Here is a 20,765-nt window from a genome sequence, read left to right as displayed (position 1 = left end):
GGTGTCTGTCTGTCTATCCCAGTTCCCCACTGCACAGCCCTGCCCCTCGGGGTGTCTGTCTGTCTGTCTGTCCATCCCAGGGCTCCATTACACAGCCCTGCCCCTCGGGGTGTCTGTCTGTCTGTCTGTCCATCCCAGGGCTCCATTCCATGGCCCTGCCCCTCAGGGTGTCTGTCTGTCTGTCTGTCTGTCTGTCCATCCCAGGGCTCCATTGCACAGCCCTGCCCCTCAGGGTGTCTGTCTGTCCATCCCAGGGCTCCACTGCACAGCCCTGTCCCTCAGGGTGTCTGTCTGTCTGTCTGTCCATCCCAGTGCCCCACTGCACAGCCCTGCCCCTCAGGGTGTCTGTCTGTCTGTCTGTCCATCCCAGGGCTCCATTGCACAGCCCTGCCCCTCAGGGTGTCTGTCTGTCTGTCCATCCCAGTGCCCAGTAAATTCTGGCAGTGCCACCAGCACAGGTGACATTTCTGATATAAATTCTTTGCAGTGCCACCAGCACAGGTGACAATTCTGGTGCCAATTCTTTGCAGTGCCACCAGCACAGGTGACATTTCTGGTGCCAATTCTGGGCAGTGCCACCAGCACAGGTGACAATTCTGGTGTAAATTCTTTGCAGTGCCAGCACACAGGTGACATTTCTGGTGTAAATTCTTTGCAGTGCCACCAGCACAGGTGACAATTCTGGTGTAAATTCTTTGCAGTGCCACCAGCACAGGTGACATTTCTGGTGCCAATTCTGGCAGTGCCACCAGCCCAGGTGCCATCCCCTCCCCAGGTGTAAATTCTGGCAGTGCCACCAGCACAGGTGACAATTCTGGTGCCAATTCTTTGCAGTGCCACCAGCACAGGTGACATTTCTGATATAAATTCTTTGCAGTGCCACCAGCACAGGTGACATCTCTGGTGCCAATTCTTTGCAGTGCCACCAGCACAGGTGACATCTCTAGTGCCAATTCTTTGCAGTGCCACCAGCACAGGTGACATTTCTGGTGTAAATTCTGACAGTGCCACCAGCACAGGTGACATTTCTGGTGTAAATTCTGGCAGTGCCACCAGCACCGGTGACAATTCTGGTGCAAATTCTGGCAGTGCCACCAGCCCAGGTGCCATCCCCTCCGCAGGTGCCCACGGGAGGGGCAGGATTTGGGGTTTTTGGGCGCACACCCAGCAGGGACAGCAGCGCTGGCCACTGCCAGAGCCCCAGCCCCGCTGTCACACGGGAGGAGCCGCAGGGACACGGAGCTGCGCTAATTGGGGACAGCGATAAGGGACAGCTCGGGATTACAGGGACAGCGCTGCAGGGAGATCAGCCCCGTGCTGCACAAAGGCAAATCGAGCCACACAAAGGCAAATCGAGCCACATAAAGGCAAATCGAGCCACACAAAGGCGCTCCCGGGCTGATGTTCTTAAGATGGTATCGAGTTCGTTACGGAGATGGAACGGCAGGAGATATAATTCACCTATTGCATGGACAGCCTGCAACGGGGCAAATTGATTTACAGGGCTGGGAGGTAACACAGGGCTCCAGAGATGATTTACTGACCCAGGGAGGGCAAAGGTGCAGTGGGAAGGGGGGTCCAGCCTGGCCTGGCAGCCCCCAGGGTGAGGCAGGGACAGGGGATGGGGCAGGTGGCATTTCCTCAGCCCAGACCATAATTCCTGTCGAGACAAGCCCCAGCTACGGATCAGCACTTTAAAACGAGGCTTTGAAGAAATTACACAGATTAAAACATTCTTTTACAACAAACTCTTCCCTGTGAGCACAGAGAGGCCCTGGCACAGGGCAGAGGGGCTCCCCACCCTCAGGGCAACAATTCCTTCCCCAAATCCCTTCTGGCAGTGGGAGCCGTGCCCTGTGTCCTGTCCTTCCAGCCCTGGTCCCAAACCCCTCTCTTGTGTGTCCCCCAGCCCCTGCTGGAGGGATGCTGTCCTTTCTGGGAGCACAGATCATTTCTTACAAACCTTTCTGGGGGGCACAGACCATTCCTTACAAACCTTTCTGGGGAGCACAGACCCATTTCTTACAAACCTTTCTGGGGAGCACAGACCATTTCTTACAAACCTTTCTGGGGAGCACAGACCATTTCTTACAACCCTCAGTCAGCCGTGCCCGCCCTCTCCAGCTCTCTCCCACCAAAGGTAATTACCCTAAGAGCTCATCAGGACCACAGGATGTGCGGCTGCTGCCTGGAAATCGTGCTCTATTTTTATCCCGGGAGAGTAAAACGTGGCAGATTGGCAGGAATTGTCCCTCCGGCAGGAAGGCAACTGGCTGCTTACAGCTGACTTTGTTTTTGCTAAAAACCTTGTTCCTGTCCCTCCTGAGCAGGTGGGACAGCCCTGCCGAGCTGGCCCCAGCTCCAGCACTGCCCCTGCTGCATGCTGAGCCCACGATTCCAGCTGCCACGATTCCAGCTGCCACGATTCCAGCTGCCACGATTCCAGCTGTGTGGGCAGGCACAGGGTGACCCCCATGGCCCAGCCCTGCTTGCCCAGGCGGCTCTCAGAGCCATCCTGCATCCCAACGAGCCACCAGCCCCTGGAGCTCTGTGCAAAGCCCCTCCTGGCACCAAGGGGCTGTATGGGAGCAGACCCCATGGATCCTCCCCAAATCCCGGCCCCAAACCCAAATCCCAGCCCCAAACCCAAATCCCAGCCCCAAATCCCAGCCCCAAACCCAAATCCCAGCCCCAAATCCCAGCCCCAAACCCAAATCCCAGCCCTAAACCCAAATCCCAGCCCCAAATCCCAGCCCCAAACCCAAATCCCAGCCCTAAACCCAAATCCTGGCCCTAAACCCAAATCCCAGCCCCAAACCCAAATCCCAGCCCTAAACCCAAATCCTGGCCCTAAACCCAAATCCCAGCCCTAAACCCAAATGCCAACCCTAAACCCAAATCCCAGCCTAAACTCAAATCCCAGCCCTAAACCAAATCCCAGCCCCAAACCTAAATCCCAGCCCCAAATCCCAGCCCCAAACCCAAATCCCAGCCCCAAACCAAAATCCCAGCCCTAAACCCAAATCCCAGCCCTAAATCCAAATCCCAGCCCTAAACCCAAATCCCAGCCCTAAACCCAAACCCCAGCCCTAGACCCAAATCCCAGCCCCAAATCTCAGCCCCAAACCCAAATCCCAGCTCTAAACCCAAATGCCAGCCCCAAACCCAAATCCCAGCCCCAAACCCAAATCCCAGCCCCAAAACCCAAATCCCAGCCCCAAATCCCAGCCCCAAACCCAAATCCCAGCCCCAAACCCAAATCCCAGCCCCAAATCCCAGCCCTAAACCCAAATGCCGGCCCTAAACCCAAATCCCAGACCCCAACCCAAATCCCAGCCCTAAACCCAAATCCCAGCCCTAAACCCAAATCCCAGCCCCAAATCCCAGCCCCAAACCCAAATCCCAGCCCCAAATCCCAGCCCTAGACCCAAATCCCAGCCCCAAACCCAAATCCCAGCCCCAAACCCAAATCCCAGCCCCAAAACCCAAATCCCAGCCCCAAATCCCAGCCCCAGCCCCAAACCCAAATCCCAGCCCCAAACCCAAATCCCAGCCCCAAACCCAAATCCTGGCCCTAAATCCAAATCCCAGCCCTAAACCCAAATCCCAGCCCCAAACCCAAATCCCAGCCCCAAACCCAAATCCTGGCCCTAAACCCAAATCCCAGCCCCAAATCCCAGCCCTAACCCCAAATCCCGGCCCCAAATCCAAATCCCAGCCCTAAACCCAAATCCCAGCCCCAAATCCCAGCCCCAAAACCAAATCCCAGCCCTAAACCCAAATCCCAGCCCCAAATCCCAGCCCCAAAACCAAATCCCAGCCCCAAACCCAAATCCCAGCCCTAAACCCAAATCCCAGCCCCAGCCCCAAATCCCAGCCCCAGCCCCAAATCCCAGCCCTCAACCCAAATCCCAGCCCCAAACCTGCCCCCCACCACCCCAGCAGCTGCAGCCAGCAGGGCAGGTGCTCTCCAGAGCCTCTCCACATTAAGAGCAGAGCAGGAGGATGCCGAGCACACTCCAAACGTGTATGGATTGCAAGGCCATAAATATTTGAAGGGGCTGAGTGAATCTGTTCTAAGGCTGTGCGAGCTCCAGTGCCCCTCAGCCCCCCCTCGGCCAGGACACCACCCTGGAGCCTCCCTGCTGCCCAGACAAAGAGCAGGATAATTGCAGCACTTACAGCAGGATCTCCCCCGGCCCCTGTAGTTTGCCAGGGATGTTTTTCCCGAGCACACCTGAAAGGAGCCATGAGCACTCACCCAGCCCGTGCCAGGCTCCTTTCATGCCCGGCTGCTCACTTGGAAGGGCCGGGCAGGGCTGTAACTCCTCAGCCTGGACACGGGGACGGGAGTGGCACAGGAGCAGCACCAGGAGAGTGCCCCAGGGCTGGCAGGGGGACAGGGGCACTGTCCCCTGGCTGCCACCAGCCCTGCTGCTCTGTTCCCATGGCAATCCCAGCCCCTGCACTGCTCCCCTTTGCACAATCCGGGCAACAAAGCAGAGCAGGGCTTCGGCTCCGTGTCATTTGTGTGCGGGGACAGCCCCTCCTCCAGCTCGGGGCTGTGCCCCCAGCCCTGCACAAAGCCAGGCCTGGAGCCTTTCTGAGCGGGGCTTTGCTTTGTCCACCTCTCACGGGGGCTGCACGGGCTGCAAATCCCAGCCTGGCTGATCCCCGCTCCTGAGAGTCCCAGGGGAGCATGGCCAGTGAGCCACGGCCAGTGAGCCACAGCCAGCGAGCCATGGTCACTGAGCCACGGCCAGTGAGGTATGGCCACTGAGCCACTGCCACTGAGCCACGGCTACTGAGCCATGGTCACTGAGCCACTGTGACTGAGCCATGGCCAGTGAGCCACAGCCACCGAGCCATGGCCAGTGAGGCATTGCCACTGACCCACAGCCACTGAGCCACTGTGACTGAGCCATGGCCAGTGAGTCACAGCCAGCGAGCCTGGTCACTCAGTCATGGCCACTGAGCCACGGCCACTGAGCCACGGCACCGAGCCACAGCCAGCTAGCCATGGCCAGTGAGTCACGGCCAGCGAGACATGGTCAGCGAGCCATGGCCAGTGAGGCATGGCCAGCGAGCCTGGTCACTGAGGCATGGCCAGCGAGCCACGGCCAGCGAGCCATGATCACTGAGCCACTGCCACTGACCCATGGCCACCAAGCCATGGTCACTCAGCCACTGCCACTGAGCCACGGCTACTGAGTCACGGCCACCGAGCCACAGCCAGCTAGCCATGGCCAGTGAGTCACCGCCAGCGAGCCTGGTCACTCAGTCATGGCCACTGAGCCACGGCCACTGAGCCATGGCCACTGAGCCACAGCCATTGAGCCATGGTCACCGAGCCACGGCCAGCTAGCCACTGCCACAGAACCATGGCCACTGAGCCACTGTCACTGAGCCACAGCCACTGAGCCAGGACCACCAAGCCACGGTCAGTGAGCCACAGCCAGTGAGCCACTGTCACTGAGCCACAGCCACTGAGCCAGGGCCACTGAGTCACGGCCACTGAGCCACAGCCACTGAGCCAGGGCCACTGAGTCACGGCCACTGAGCCACAGCCAGCTAGCCATGGCCAGTGAGGCACTGCCACTGAGCCACAGCCATTGAGCCAGGGCCACTGAGCCACGGTCACTGAGCCATGGCCACTGAGCCACAGCCATTGAGCCACTGTCACCGAACCAGGGCCACTGAGCCACAGCCACCGAGCCACTGCCACCCCAGGCTGTGCCCAGGGCTGTGCTGCTGCAGGTGGCACAGCAGGAATGCTCCCAGTGCCCATCACCACAGCTCCCAGTGCCCATCACAGCTCCCAGTGCCCACCACCACAGCTCCCAGTTCCCACCACAGTTCCCAGTTCCCACCATAGTTCCCAGTGCCCACCACAACTCCCAGTTCCCACCACAGTTCCCAGTTCCCACCACAGCTCCCAGTGCCCATCACCACAGCTCCCAGTTCCCACCACAGTTCCCAGTGCCCATCACAGTTCCCAGTGCCCACCACAACTCCCAGTTCCCACCACAGTTCCCAGTTCCCACCACAGCTCCCAGTGCCCACCACAGCTCCCAGTGCCCATCACTGCCCCACTGCCCTGCTCCTGCTCCACCCCAACCCCAGCCCTCTCCTCTGCTCCTGTGTCTCTGCTGCCCTCACATCTCTTCTTTTCCAATGGCCCCAGGAGCTCCGGGTTTTCAGGCCCCAAAAACACTCTGTTCTCATTCCACGTTTCCTTTGGAAAACCATTTTTACTTGCAAGCCAGAAATATTAGTCAGCAAACCATGCAGTGCAAGGCTAATGAGAACTAGATCGATTCATGAAAAGTACCTGCTCAGCAAATTCATTACTTTTCCAACACAAGTCTATTGGATTCCAGCTTTTTCCCCCAGCCCCAATCCACTGCCCTTTCCATTCCATGTCTAAGGGATAGCTGCAATTGCTACCTGATCCATATATTAAAGCCTCTTTCCAGCTCCAGGATGGCTGACTCAATTTTTGTCATTTTTTTATTAAAGCCATCCTTTGGGATGCCAGCCTGTGTTGCAGGGCAAGAGCCAGCACAGAGCAGCCACTGGAAACCCTCTGAAAAACACGAGCTCCTCATGGATGTGACAGAAATGCCACAACAACTGAAGTCTTTGGCAACAGACGTTGTGCAGCCAAAATATTCTATTTTGGGCTGCAGCATTGATCAGAGCCTGACATCACACATCCACGAGCTGAGGCCTTGCTGGCTGTGCAAGCTGCTGCTAATGATCATGGAGAAAAACCACTTTGATTGAATGGTGGGACCTGGATCCTCCTGCTGACCCAGCCCAAGGGTTTGTCCCTGTCAGGAGCCCAGGGCTGTGCTCTTTACTGCCAGACAGGAAAGATTAAAACTGGTGTGAACCCTGAGTTTCCAGTGAGCTGCCCAGTGCAGAGAGCTGGCACTGCCAGGGCAGGAAAGTGGAGCTCAGCCCTGGCTTGGCTGGGGGCAAAGGGAGGCTCCCAGCTCAACCTGCCAAAGCAAGGATGGTGAAATTATTATGGCAAAATTAAAATCATCAGCGTAGAGCCAGCTCGTGGCTCTGAGCCTCGCAACGCCCACACCGCTCCAGGAGGAATTTCCCACCCTTTCCATCTTCCCAACACAAATACAGCACCAGGAACCAGGAAGGGTTTCAGTCTGCTGAGGAGCCCTTTCCATTCACACCAACTTTCCTGGCCAGGAACAAGCACCAGCCACCTTGGGAGCAGCAGCCAGCCTGGATTCCATGAGGAGCAGTGGGATCACACAGGGATGCACAGCCAGGGCTGGGGCTGTGTTTGAGGCTGAGATTGGTTTCCATGAGGAGCACTGGGATCAGGCAGGGATGGACAGCCAGGGCTGGGGCTGTGTTTGAGGCTCAGGACAGCCAGGGCTGGGGCTGTGTTCGAGGCTCAGGACAGCCTGGTTTCCATGAGGAGCACTGGGATCACACAGGGAGGCACAGCCAGGGCTCAGGCTGTGTTTGAGGCTCAAACTGGTTTCCATGAGGAGCCCTGGGGTCACACAGGGATGGACAGGCAGGGCTCAGGCTGTGTTTGAGGCTCAGGACAGCCAGGGCTGGGGCTGTGTGTGAGGCTCAGGACAGCCAGGGCTCAGGCTGTGTGTGAGGCTCAGGACAGCCAGGGCTCAGGCTGTGTGTGAGGCTCAGCACAGCCAGGGCTCAGGCTGTGTGTGAGGCTCAGGACAGCCAGGGCTCAGGCTGTGTGTGAGGCTCAGGCTGTGTGTGAGGCTCAGGACAGCCAGGGCTCAGGCTGTGTGTGAGGCTCAGCACAGCCAGGGCTCAGGCTGTGTTTGAGGCTCAGGACAGCCAGGGCTCAGGCTGTGTGTGAGGCTCAGGACAGCCAGGGCTCAGGCTGTGTGTGAGGCTCAGGACAGCCAGGGCTGGGGCTGTGTGTGAGGCTCAGCCCTGCCCCACCAGGGCTTACATAAACCCATCCTGACGGGGATCGGCCGCGACAGCCGCTGACTCTGCCGAGCACAATCTGATTTTCCTGCCTCGTACCCCCGAGTCCCTCCCAGATAACAAGCTGGAGGAGGCTCCGTGGCATCTTGTGTTCTGTGTGTGCACAACGAGCCAAGTTCCTCGTGAAATCTCAGCTGCCAGGTCACTGCTGCTGACACGGACACGGCGCTGGTGGAGGTGATGTGCTTGGGGGGTAATTAATGCCCAAGTGTAATTAAGGGCAGAGCGGGGCCTGCAGCTTTAAAAGGGCAATGCAGGAGGGACAAAGTGCCCAGCTGGTCCCAGGATCCTGTCAGATCATTCCTCCACAGTTACAGAAATTCTGGTTTTGCTTAGGAGAAAAAAAAAAGTTTTCCTCCAGCAGCACCTGAACCCACACCTGCCCCAGCCCCTCCTGGGGAACATCGGATTCACAGGGCCAGGCATTGTTTGTGAACAGAATTATTTGAATAGAATGGTTGGGTTGGAAGGGATCCTGAATGGTCACCCAGGGCCACCCCTGCCATGGGGACACCTCTCCCTGTCCCAGGTTCATCCAAACCCAGTGTCCAGCCTGGCCTGGGGCACTGCCAGGGATCCAGGGGCTGCTCTGGGCACCCCTGTACCAGCCCTGCCCACCCTGCCAGGAACAATTCCTGCCCAAATCCCATCCAGCCTGCCCACCCTGCCAGGAACAATTCCTGCCCAAATCCCACCCAGCCCCGTGCTCTGGAAGGAAACACATTTCCCAATGATTTCCTTCCTGCAGAGGAAGGAGCAGATCTCCAGGATCTGGGCAGAAGAGCTGGCACAGCTCCTGCCAGCCCTGCCCCAGCACCCCTGGCATCCTGGCACAAACCACGGGGCACACACGCTGCTGGGGGACACGTTTCATACGGTTCCATTTCATTCCTAGTGTTTAATTTTTATTTCCTGGGTGTGCTCCACACGGGCACGGTGCCACGTGGCCCTGGGGACATTCCCTCTGCCATCCCCAGCACAAGGACACGAAGATTCCGTGTGGCTGAGCCCCAGCCTCAGCTCCCACCCACTGCCCTTCACGCTCCTCTTCCTCACTGAGCACAAAGGCTCTGGCAGCCCCAGGGCTGCTGCAGGGCCTTGCTGCAGCATCCAGGGAGCTGCTGCTGCCCTGGGCATGGAGCCTGCACTGCTGCAGCTGCTGCTGTGCCCCAGTGACAGCTCCAGGTGTGGGCTCCTCCCTGTGCTCACCGTGGCTCTGCCTTTCTGAGCAGCAGCTGGCACAGCTGGAGCACAAGGAAAATCTCCTGTGGTGACAAAGGTGCCTCATTAATCGGATTTTAGAGAGTAACCAGCGCCAGAGAGGATGTAACACTGATGGTACACAAGGGGAGAATCCACAAATCAGGATAGGATGTATTTTGGCAGGAACAACCAGTAGTAAATAACCACTAATCCTGTCAGAGGAGGATTTAGCCCCACCCTTGGAGCAGCCTGGGCTGGTGGGAGGTGTCCCACTCCATGGCAGGGCTTTGGAACAAGATGAACTTCCAGGTCCCTTCCAACCCAACCATTTAAGGATTCTGTGATTCAATGATCCCTTCCAGTCCCCCCCAGTGTCCATCAGAGCCTGTGCAGAGCCACAGCCCTGCACACCCCCCCTGTGGACACATCAGCCTCACAGCAATTCCAGATTGTCAATGGGAAACTGCTCCCCTCCTGCTGGAATAATTTACCCTGGAAACATCTCAAAGAAGAGGATTTGACCTGAAACCTTCTTATTTGCAGAAGCAACTCCAGAGCTTGCTGTAACCAAACAATAATTGGGTTTTCTGCCCACAAACAAGTGGCTGATGGCAGTGACAGCATCCAGGGCTCTGCCTCAGTCCCCAGCCTGACCCCAGGCTAACGAGGGATTGTCTGCTCTCCACAAAACTGATGGAAAATAAACCCAGCCCCTCCCTCACAGCAAACCCTTCCTTGGCTTTTTCCCAGCCCTCTCAGTGACACCAGACAGAAACAAGCACAAGCCAGCCTGGAACACCAAGGGTCCATCGAGGAGCCTGAGCCAAGGGGCAAAACCCTGGCACAGGTGCCCAGAGCAGCCCCTGGATCCCTGGCAGTGTCCCAGGCCAGGCTGGACACTGGGGCTGGGACACCCTGGGACAGTGGGAGGTGTCCCTGCCATGGCAGGGGTGGCACTGGATGGGATTTAAATCCCTCCCAACCCACAGCACCCCAGGACTGTGTGGTGCCCACACCCTGGAGAGGACTCCAGCCCTGCAGGAGCTGGGGAGGAGTTCCCAAGGACTGGGGGCACCTCCAGCAGGCCCTGCCCAGCAGCACTGATGGCATCTCTGAGATGGGATGTCCCTCCTGCTCCCCACACAGCCCAGGAGGAGCAGCTGTGAGGTGTCAGTGATGTGCCAGGGCAGAGAGGGACCAGGAGCTGTCAGAGTTTGTGGGGCACACCAAGGCCCCTGTGAGTGCTGGCACTGCCAGCACATGGCCACCGACGTCACCCCCGTGTCCACGATCCCCCCGGGCTCCCGGAGACTGAGTCAAAAATTAAAAATAAGTGTGCTGCTCACGGCACTCTCAGAATTCCCCAGACGCCTCCAAAAAAGCCTCCTGCCGCACATTAGCTAATTGTGGCATGGCAGGAGGAGCAGATTCCTTCTCCTGGTGCTGTGCTGTGCACCCCTCTCCTCTGGCACCTCCTGTGCTGCAGGACACCGACACCCAGCCCGCCTGTGTCTATATTTGCCTTCAGCATCTTCCACAGGAAAGTGATAAGCAAAGTTGGAAAGTGATAAGCAAAGTCGTTCTGTCAGGAAATCGGCTCCTGAGGGGGAATAGCCGGCGGGTTCACAGCAGGTAACGTTGTAAAACAGGTATGAAAAGGAACAGAAAACAGACATTTCGGCTGCTGGAGAAAGAACAGCAACAGAAATCTTTTCCACGGGTTTGCAAAACAACTTGGGGTCTCGCTCCCACTGAAATGTGAGCGAATATTGTCCCCCATTTGCAGTGGACATTTAGCAGATGTTTTCCTCGGCTGCCTTCTCTACCTTTTGGACATCAATTGAAGAGGAAAAGGAGATGAAATGCTCTGCTTTGACTGCTGTCTTCCCTTCAAACTCATTGTGCATTTCAGGCAGTTTCCTCCCGAGCCTACAAAACCAAATGTATGCAAATGCCGGAGCCAGGGGCGAAGGAGCTGCCCTGCCAGCACAGCTCCCAGACACAGCTGAGCCACAGCCACGGCTTTCTGCTGCAAACACGCTTCCAGGGCTATGAATAAAAACATGACTTGGAACGGCCAACAGCAAAGCTGTGGTGATGCTTTCAGCCTCGCTGGGACCCGGGGAGCTCCCTGTGCCCGCTGCAGCCCAGCCCAGCCCGGGGAGCTCGGGGGGCTCTGGGGGGCTGGGAGATGCTCGGGGAGCTCGGGGGGCTCTGCAGGACCAGGGGATGCTCGGGGAGCTCGGGATGCTGATCCCCAGTTAGGGACCCCCAGCCCGGACTGCTCGGGGGCTCTGCAGGGCCAGGTGATGCTCGGGGAGCTCGGGGTGCTGAGCTCAGTTCGGGACCCCCAGCCCGGGGAGCTCAGGGGCTCTGCAGGATTGGGTGATGCTCAGGGAGCTCGGGGTGCTGACCCCCAGCTCAGGACCCCCAGCCCGGACTGCTCGGGGGCTCTGCAGGACCAGGGGATGCTCGGGGAGCTCGGGGTGCTGATCCCCAGCTCGGGACCCCCAGCCCGAGGAGTTCAGGGGCTCTGCGGGGCCGGGCGATGCTCGGGGAGCTCGGGGAGCTCGGGGTGCTGACCCTCAGCTCAGGACCCCCAGCCCGGGGAGCTCGGGGGGCTCTGCGGGGCCGGGAGATGCTCGGGGAGCTTGGGGTGCTGACCCTTAGATCGGGACCCCCAGCCCGGGGAGCTCGGGGGGCTCTGCAGGACTGGGTGATGCTCGGGGGCTCTGCGGGGCCGGGCGATGCTCGAGGAGCTCGGGGTGCTGAGCTCAGTTTGGGACCCCCAGCCCAGGGAGCTCAGGGGCTCTGCAGGACTGGGCAATGCTCAGGGAGGTCGGGGTGCTGACCCTTAGCTCAGGACCTCCAGCCCGGGGAGCTCGGGGGCTCTGCAGGGCCGGGTGATGCTCGGGGAACTTTGGGGGGCTCTGCAGGACTGGGCGATGCTTGGGGAGCTCGGGGTGCTGACCCCCAGCTCAGGACCCCCAGCCCGGGGAGCTCGGGGGGCTCTGTGGGACCGGGCAATGCTCGGGGAGCTCAGGGTGCTGACCCCCAGTTTGGGACTCCCAGCCCGGGGCTGCTCGGGGGCTCTGTGGGACCGGGCAATGCTCGGGAAGCTCGGGGTGCTGACCCCCAGCTCGGGACCCCCAGCCCGGGGAGCTCGGGGTGCTGACCCCCAGCTCGGGACCCCCAGCCCGGGGAGCTCGGGGTGCTGACCCCCAGCTCGGGACCCCCAGCCCGGGGAGCTCGGGGGCTCTGGGGGGCCGGGGGATGCTCGGGGAGCTCGGGGTGCTGACCCCCAGTTCGGGACCCCCCCCAGCCCAGGACTCTCACCCCGGGACCCTCCCTCACCCTGGCTCCCCATCCCATCCACGCCCAGGTTTGGCCCCGGTGCCTGTCCCCGCACTCCGGCTGCAGAGGGAAGGGAGGGACAGACAGACAGACAGACAGACAGACAGCAGCAGCAGGGGCACAGAGCCCCTGGTTCGTGGAGCTCTCGGGAGTGGCCCTGTCCCCCCCTGTCCCCCCAAAGGTGTCCCCGCGCCCGGAGCTCCGAGCGGAGCCGTCCCTGCGGCTCCTAACCTACTTCGGGAAAAGCAATTGGAAACTGCGGAGATAAGAGATAATGAACAAATAACCTTCACTGCCACAAACCCCCAGTGCCCCTCGGTGCTGCTGCCTGGTGTGAACGATCCTGCCAGCGCTCCCGAAGAACTTCGGGCTCCAAGTGGGAAGCGGGGGTTTGTCCCAGGAGCTCGCTTTCATTTCCTCCCAATCTCAGGCAAGAAAGTTCTTATTTCTGCAGCTGAGAAACCACATATTTATTTTCTCACATCTCCACGTTCCTGTCGTTCTACTGGGGTTTGAAACAAAACACCACTGTCTTTTCAGGAAAACGCTTGATGCACCGAGCAACGGCAAATCATTAATTATTTCGAGCCTTTTATGCCACCACCGACACCACAGTGAGGAATCTAAAACATTTCCTCAGACAAGCAACTCACTGACAGCAAACCGCAGCTTTGCTGGGTGTTTGAGAGCTCCTTCCATCCCGACGGCGCCGCGAGGAGCCCGCGCCAGCCCCTGCTGGAAACGCGGAGCAGGAGGGGAGAAACTCGAATTAAACACACGGCTGGAGCAGCCCGAGAAACCCAAATTAAATACACGGCTGGAGCAGCCCCTCACTCAGAGCACGAGGGGAGAAACTCGAATTAAATACACGGCTGGAGCAGCCCCTCACATGGAGCACGAGGGGAGAATCTCGAATTAAACACACGGCTGAGGCAGCCCCTCACACGGAGCAGGAAGGGAGAAATTCAAATTAAACACACGGTTGGAACAGCCCCTCACACGGAGCACGAGGGGAGAAACTCGAATTAAACACACGGCTGGAGCAGCCCCTCACTCAGAGATGCGCTGAGCACCTTGAGGAGTGGCTGTCCCTGTGTGAGCCCCGCTCCCTGGGGACACCTCTGGGGACAGTGACAGCCCCGAGCAGGGTCCCCAGGCCCGCAGGTGGCAGCTGGCAGGGGTGGGGCAGTGGGGCAGGGGTGGCACTGCTGTTTTCTCACCCCTGATGGACTCACACACACCCTCACTGCCTCCCGGGCCCGCGGTGCTGTCCAACATCATTTTTGTGATCAGCTTTCCCCAGGCCAGCACCCAACATCTCCACGCTCAGCAGCTGCTGCAGTGCCCAGGTCCTGGCAGGGCTGAGGGCCCAGCTCTGTTCGCTGGCAGCCAGACTGAGCCCAGGACCAGCACACCCAGCTGGGCCAGCATCTTCCCAAACCAGCAAATGCTGGAATTCACAACAAACCCCACAACAGAAGGCTCATGGAGGTGCCAACCCTGCTGCCCCGACCACTTCTGTCCCCCCAGCACATCTGGGCAGCCCAGCCATGGATCCTCCAGGCTCCTCTGCCTGCTTGGATGGGCTGTTCAGGGGTGAAAATTCGGGGGAAAAGCAGGAAGGATTCATCTCAGCTCAGACAATGAACTGCTCGTTCAACATGGGAGTATGAACAATGCAAACCTTGGGAAATCAAATAAAAAAGGCTTTATTTAGAAGCAGAGTGCTCGGGTATTATCTGGCAGCACCGAACCCCTACTCACACACCTTCATCGAGCACAGGCAGAGGTTAATTTTATGACAGATTTAACCAGTGCCATTATCTGAAATGTAAATAAACCTTCTTAAAAATCAGGTTTAAAAATCCAGCGCTGCTTCCTGCTCCCCAGCAGTGAAGCCAGGGCCTGTCAGACAGGCCAGGCTCCAGGGAGGGCAGCGAGCCCATCCCCATCCCTGCTGCCAGGGAGGACACCCGGGCACGGCAGCAAAACCTCAGGCACAAACTTCCAGACGTGCTCCCGGCCGGCCAGCCCTGCTCCGGCCAGGTCCTCGGGGTTTGAGCAGAACCAGCTCAGATAAATCCCACCCAGCAGGGGCAGAGCCAGCCTGGGCCAGCAGACACCGTGGATCTCGGCAAGATGTGAAATCTCTGCGCTCGTGAGGGAATGACCTTCAAAACTCATTCAGCGCTCGCAGCCTGCGCCGTGCTTCCCTCACTTGTGAGACATTACACATTCCCGCTATGTTCTCTGAATTTCGCATGGACTATAAATACTTGGCTCATAAGGCAGCACGAAAGGCAGCGAGAGCAAACATTTCAGTGGGGTAACCTTGCTCGTCAGGGTGGCAGGAGCAAATTCTTCATCCCTCAGGTCGCGCATGCTAAGTGCCAGGAATCCCTGTTTACTATGCTGCACATCAAATAGCAGCCCGAATATGGGACCAAGTAGTATTTTCTCTTTAAAAAAACTGACATGCAGAATGACGACACCTCGTCAAATTGTCTTAAGGGCAGAAAATCCAGATTTTTCTGAACCGCTCTGCCCACACTTTCTCTCCCGAACTACAGTTTCCCATTTAATTAGTATTAAAAACAACCTCCGAGAGACGATTTAGTTTGGCTTATGCGAGATGAACTGGGCTGCTGTTGGAGCTGTTTACTGGGTCACACTTTACAACCCCGGTGGGGGAGGTGAGCGGGGACCGGCGGCGTTGCCACCGTTCCTCGGCGGCATCTGCACAAATCACCCTATTTATGGGTTTTAGACCCGTTAAGCCAAAATGACGGTGCCTCCCATAGCCCGCAGCACCCTTGGTAACCGTCCTTTGGCATCAGCACCAAAGGCAGGTTTGTGCCTGTAAACGAGGGGATGTTCACCCGTCCTTGGCACCACGGGAGAGCTGGGGACCCGAGCCTGGGCGGTGGGAGCTGCTGCTGCTGCTGCTGCTGACGCGTTGAGTCACCTTTACTCAAAACTCTGCCCCGAATTTTCCATCGCCCACGGGCTGGGCTGGGGCCAGCCGCCTCCAGCAGCAATCCCCGCGCGTGCGGCTCCGCACAGGTTTTCGTGAGCTCCCTTGCGAGGATGATGCTGACGGCAGGGATGAAGCGCAGGAGCAGCCGGAGCCGGGGATGCTCCTCTCAGCCCCCGGTCACACGGTCCCGGTCCCGGACTCGCTCCAGCTGAGCCCGGGAGTGCGTTTCCCCAGTTTTCAGCAATACGACACATCCCACGACATCGCGCTGAGCGATGCCCCTCGCAGCCCTGGCAGCTCGGGGACTGCGGCCTCGGCCGTGGGTCCCGGTCCCGGTTCCGGTCCGTCCCGGCACGGGGGCGGCGGATGCGCGCCCGTCCCCGCCGCTCCGGACGATTACAAAACCCGAGCGCTCATCACGGCGAGCCGGGCGCTCACGGGGGAGGCAGAGCGGGCACCCGGCTGCGGCGGGGCCGGGAGGGTCTGTCCGTGCCAGCGGCACCCCCGCGCATCCCTGCCCCGCTGCATCCCTGCCCCGCTGCATCCCTGTGCATCCCTGCCCCGCTGCATCCCTGCCCCGCTGCATCCCTGTGCATCCCTGCCCCGCTGCATCCCTGCCCCGCTGCATCCCTGTGCATCCCTGCCCCGCTGCATCCCTGCCCCGCTGCATCCCTGTGCATCCCTGCCCCGCTGCATCCCCCGTGCTCCCCTTCGCACCCACGTCCTCGCCGCGCTGCGCGCAGCCCCCGCGCCCGGGGCTCGCACCGAGCGGCTCCGCGGGGCTCGGCCGCGGCTCCCCCGGCCCCGGGGCTGCCGTGCCGGGCTCCCCGTGCCCCGCTCCAGCTCCGGGCGCTGCGGGCATCACCGCGCCGGAGACAGGCGGGCGGCTCTCCGCGCCATCCCCGCACCCCTCCGCGGCTGCGGGGGTCGCAGGCTCAGCCGCGGGGGTCTCGATCGCCGCCCGAGAGCCGGGGGAAGGCGGCAGCGGCAGCGGGGGGGCCGCCTTTGTTGGCGGCGCGGGGCAGCACCGGGGCCGCTCCCTCCGCTCCTTTTGTCTGCGGGGCCGGGCGGCAGCGCGGCGGCTGCGGGGGCAGCGCGGCCGCGGTGCGGGTGCCGGGGCTCACCTGGATGGTGCAGGTGTACTCGCTGTCGTCCAGCAGCCTCACGGTGCAGTTGTACTCGCGGTCCAGGTTCCTGCTGCTGCCACTCATCCACCTGCTCAGCATCTTCCCGGGGCGCGGGGCGGCGGGCGCTGCCGGTGGAGCCGCGGCTCACATCGCGCTGCGGGGCGGTGCGGGGCGGTGCGGGGCGGTGCGGGGCGGTGCGGGGCGGGGCTGTGGCCGCGCCCCCCGCCCGGCTCGGCCCGGCCCTGCCCCCGCTGCGGGCGGCTCGGTGCGGAGCGGAGCGGAGCGGAGCGCGGTGCCCGAGCCCTGCCGGGGCCGCGGCGCTCGGCGGGCGGGGAGGGGGCCGGGCCCGGGGGTCGCCCCGCTCCGGCTGCGGGGGCCAATCTCGGCGCGGTGACGGTGACGGGCTCCGCCGCAAACCAATGCGGCACGGGCGGCGCGGCCCCGCCGCCTCCGCCGGAGAGGAGCCGGGAGCGCCGGGAGCCGGGGCCGGGGTTCCCCGCCGGTGTCCGCACCCGCCCCCTCCCCGCACCGAGGGACCCCCGCAGCGGTTTGGGCAAGGGGCGGCCCCGGTTTGGGCAGCTCGGGCACTGCCGGTGATGTCAGGGCAGGGGGTCCTGACGTGTGGCAGGGGGTACCCGCGACCCGGACCCCTGCCCCAGGGACTCTGTGTCCCCAAGGACCCAGCTGGCCCACGGCCCCTGCCCAAGCACCGAGCTGTGCCCAGCTCTCCTCAGGCCCCAATTCCATTTCTGGGCTGGGATCCCCACGCAGCGTTGGCAGCTGCCGTGGCCCTTCCAGCAGAGCCAGCCAAAGTGGTCCCCAGGACGTGAGCTTGTCCCTTGGTGCTCATTTGTCATGGAAGGAAACCTTTAAATCTCTGGCTTTTGGACAAAATGGACTCCAAGAGCCAGCAGTGCTGGTGGGAGCAGCTCTGGGGCAGTGAAATTCCTGGTGCAGTGCCTGCATTCCCCTGCCTGGGTGTCACACTGCCCACAGCCACCCCAAGGCCCCACCCTGTGGTTCAGCAGTGCTCCCCACACCCCCAAATACCCAAACCAAACAGGCCACAATGAGGACCCAGTGTGCCCAGTCCATCCCCCTGCACCACAGGCCCTGCTCCCACTGCACCTTCCTGGCTCTGTGACCCTCCTGCCCATGATGGACACTCCTCTGTGACAGCTGTGCCCATACTGGACATCCCTCTGTGACCCTCCTGCCCATACTGGACACCCCTCTGTGACCCTCTGCCCATACTGGACACCCCTCTGTGACCCTCCTGCCCATACTGGACACTCCTCTGTGACCCTCCTGCCCATGGTGGACACTCCTCTGTGACCCTCCTGCCCATACTGGACATCCCTCTGTGACCCTCCTGCCCATACTGGACACCCCTCTGTGACCCTCCTGCCCATGGTGGACACCCCTCTGTGACCCTCCTGCCCATGATGGACACCCCTCTGTGACCCTCTGCCCATACTGGACACTCCTCTGTGACCCTCCTGCCCATGGTGGACACTCCTCTGTGACCCTCCTGCCCATACTGGACATCCCTCTGTGACCCTCCTGCCCATACTGGACACCCCTCTGTGACCCTCCTGCCCATGGTGGACACTCCTCTGTGACCCTCCTGCCCATGGTGGACATTTCTCTGTGACCCTTGTGCCCATACTGGACACCCCTCTGTGACCCTCCTGCCCATACTGGACACCCCTCTGTGACCCTCCTGCCCATGGTGGACACCCCTCTGTGACCCTCCTGCCCATGGTGGACACCCCTCTGTGACCCTCCTGCCCATGGTGGACACTCCTCTGTGACCCTTGTGCCCATGGTGGACACCCCTCTGTGACCCTCCTGCCCATGGTGGACATTTCTCTGTGACCCTCTGCCCATGCAGTGACCACAGAGTTCGAGGTTTGTTCATCTCAGTGCCCAACAGCCATAAATCCAAATGCCCATTAACGAAAGGGCAGAGTGGGAGCAGCACGTTGCAGGCAGCAGTGCTGCAGCAGTGGCAGCAGCCTGGGAAGGACATTGCCCTGCAGAAATCGTGTCAGCAGAGGCAGGGACTGGCCTGAGTGGGCTCTGTGGGGAGCAGGGCACGTTGTCAGGCCGTGATGTGAGCACGGAACAACAAGGGCGCTTTTCACAGCCACGGCCCCGCTCCTCAACCATCTGGGCACTTGTACAAAGATGCTTGTATTCACCAAAGTGCCTGCTACTTTGTCATGGATCCCACTCTGCATAAATTGTTCCTCTGCCTCCGAGCTGCCCTGGTGCAGCAGCTGCAGGAGGGAGCCTGGGCGCTGGCAGGGGCTGGGCCGGCTGAGCAGCTCCATGGGAGGCACAGCCACAGCCACAGCCTCTACCTGGGCCACAGCCCCGCTGCAGCTCCGTTCCTGCACCCTGGGAATGGTTTTATTGAGATTCTAGTTTTTGATTTTTTATTTCCCCCTGAGGCAGCACAGGAACCCCTGGCTGAGTTCACCCCCCTGTGCTGCCTCTGAGTTGTCCTCGAAACAGGGAGCAGCACTGGAGCCCGACAGCTCCACGTTCCTCTCTCAAAATACCTGACAAGGCTTCCACAGAGCGTATCAAAGGCTGGCAATGCCTTTATAAAAGTGTTCTCTGTTTGCAGCTTTGATCGACAAAGAATGCGCTTTTCATGAGTAACGTCTTTTTCTTTCCCTTTTAATAATTTATACTGTAAATCCTACAAATTCTCCCGATTTGGATTCTCTGCTACTTGAAGGTTTGAGCTAAAAAATGCAGCTTTCCAAATGTAAAGTGAATTCTTAGCTGTGTTTGTTTTCCAGCAGGTTGGGTTTCACTAGGACAGCTGCACAGGCTGCCCAGAGAAGTTGTGGCTGCTGGATCCCTTGAAATGTTCCAGCTCCTGGACAGGGCTTGGAGCAGCCTGGGACAGTGGGAGCTGTCCCTGCCCATGGCAGGGGCTGGGCTGGGATGAGATTTAAGGTCCCTTCTGACCCAAACCATTTTAGGGTTCTGTGATTCTGTGCTTTCAGTACAAAATATCGTTCATTATTGATTTGTACTGTTCTGTACATACTCCATGCATTCATCATCCATTTCAGCACGTCCCCCACAGGTAGCTGGAGCTCTGGGAGCAGAGCTGGGCAGTTTGAGGGGGAGAGCAGCAGGTGGGTGCTGAGAGCCTGCCTGGGCCTGGCCAGCAGCAGGGGAAAGGATGCTGCTCACCTCTGAGGTGTGGAAGGGCTGCAGGCAGTGACAGCTCCTGTGCTGGGATGCCCAAAGCCCAGCCCCTGCCCTGGGGCACTCCCTGTGTGCCCAGCCTGGGCACATTTGGCATTTCCTGCAGCCGGGAGCGGGGCTGGCAGCTCTGCTCTGCCTGCCAGCAGCACCTGCACCTGGGATTATACAAACCCTGTCCTCAGTCTGAGCTCTGACCGAGCCAGCCTGGCTGGGCTCTGACACTGAGGTCCCTGAGATGTCAGAGCGGGGCCCAGCTCTCAGGGCTTGCCCGGAATTCAAGTGGCCGAGAGCGCTGTCAGCGTTGTCAGCAGCCTTCAGAGCAGCTGGGCTCATCCTGGGCAGCTCTCCAGCCTGCCTGAGCCATCAGTCACCACCTCACGTCTGCTCTCAGCTTCCTGTGCACTCAGAATCCACAGGAACAAAGCCCAAATTCTCTCCTATCCTTAATGACCTTTTTTTTTTTTTTTTTTTTTTTTTTTTTCCCTAAAAAGGTTTGGGGAAAAAAAGAGTGAACCTCTTCTGGAGACAGGCTCACCTGGCTATTGCAACCAGCCACTGAGCTCCTCCCCACCCACCTGCCCTGCAGCTGAATTCATGTCTGTCACCTCTTTGTGCAGTAATTCCCTACAATAATGAATAATTATAACACAATAATTATGGCAACGGTCTCGGGACCCACCCAGGCTGGTTCCAGAGCTCAGTCCTTTCCAGAGGGGCAGCTCTGGGAGCTCAGTCCTTGTCTGGGGAGTGTGGGAGCCCTGCAGGGAGGGTTTGAGCATCCCTGACCCTCAGTGGGCACTGGTGGCCACGGGAACCTCTGGACCAGCAGCTGAGTCCCCTCCAGCCAAATGGGGTCAGTAAGGTGCACACACAGA

At 59.9% G+C, this 20,765-nt stretch overlaps 1 protein-coding gene across 1 annotated transcript in view; it reads right to left on the bottom strand.

The window, feature by feature from the left end:
• The window catches only part of FRMD5 (FERM domain containing 5), a 78,229-nt gene extending 61,416 nt beyond the window's left edge, over positions 1-16,813 (bottom strand). The window contains exon 1 of the mRNA XM_033070937.2: positions 16,657-16,813. Within this exon, the coding sequence (XP_032926828.1) occupies positions 16,657-16,758 (102 nt within the window). The 5' untranslated portion in view covers positions 16,759-16,813. The remainder of the gene's footprint in view (positions 1-16,656) is intronic.
• Between the last annotated feature and the right edge of the window lie 3,952 nt (positions 16,814-20,765).

Source organism: Catharus ustulatus, chromosome 12 (genome assembly GCF_009819885.2).
Source record: "Catharus ustulatus isolate bCatUst1 chromosome 12, bCatUst1.pri.v2, whole genome shotgun sequence".
Lineage (NCBI taxonomy): Eukaryota > Metazoa > Chordata > Aves > Passeriformes > Turdidae > Catharus > Catharus ustulatus.
The sequence above is the reverse complement of the archived record's forward strand: the minus strand, read 5'-3'. Positions and strand labels throughout refer to the sequence as shown.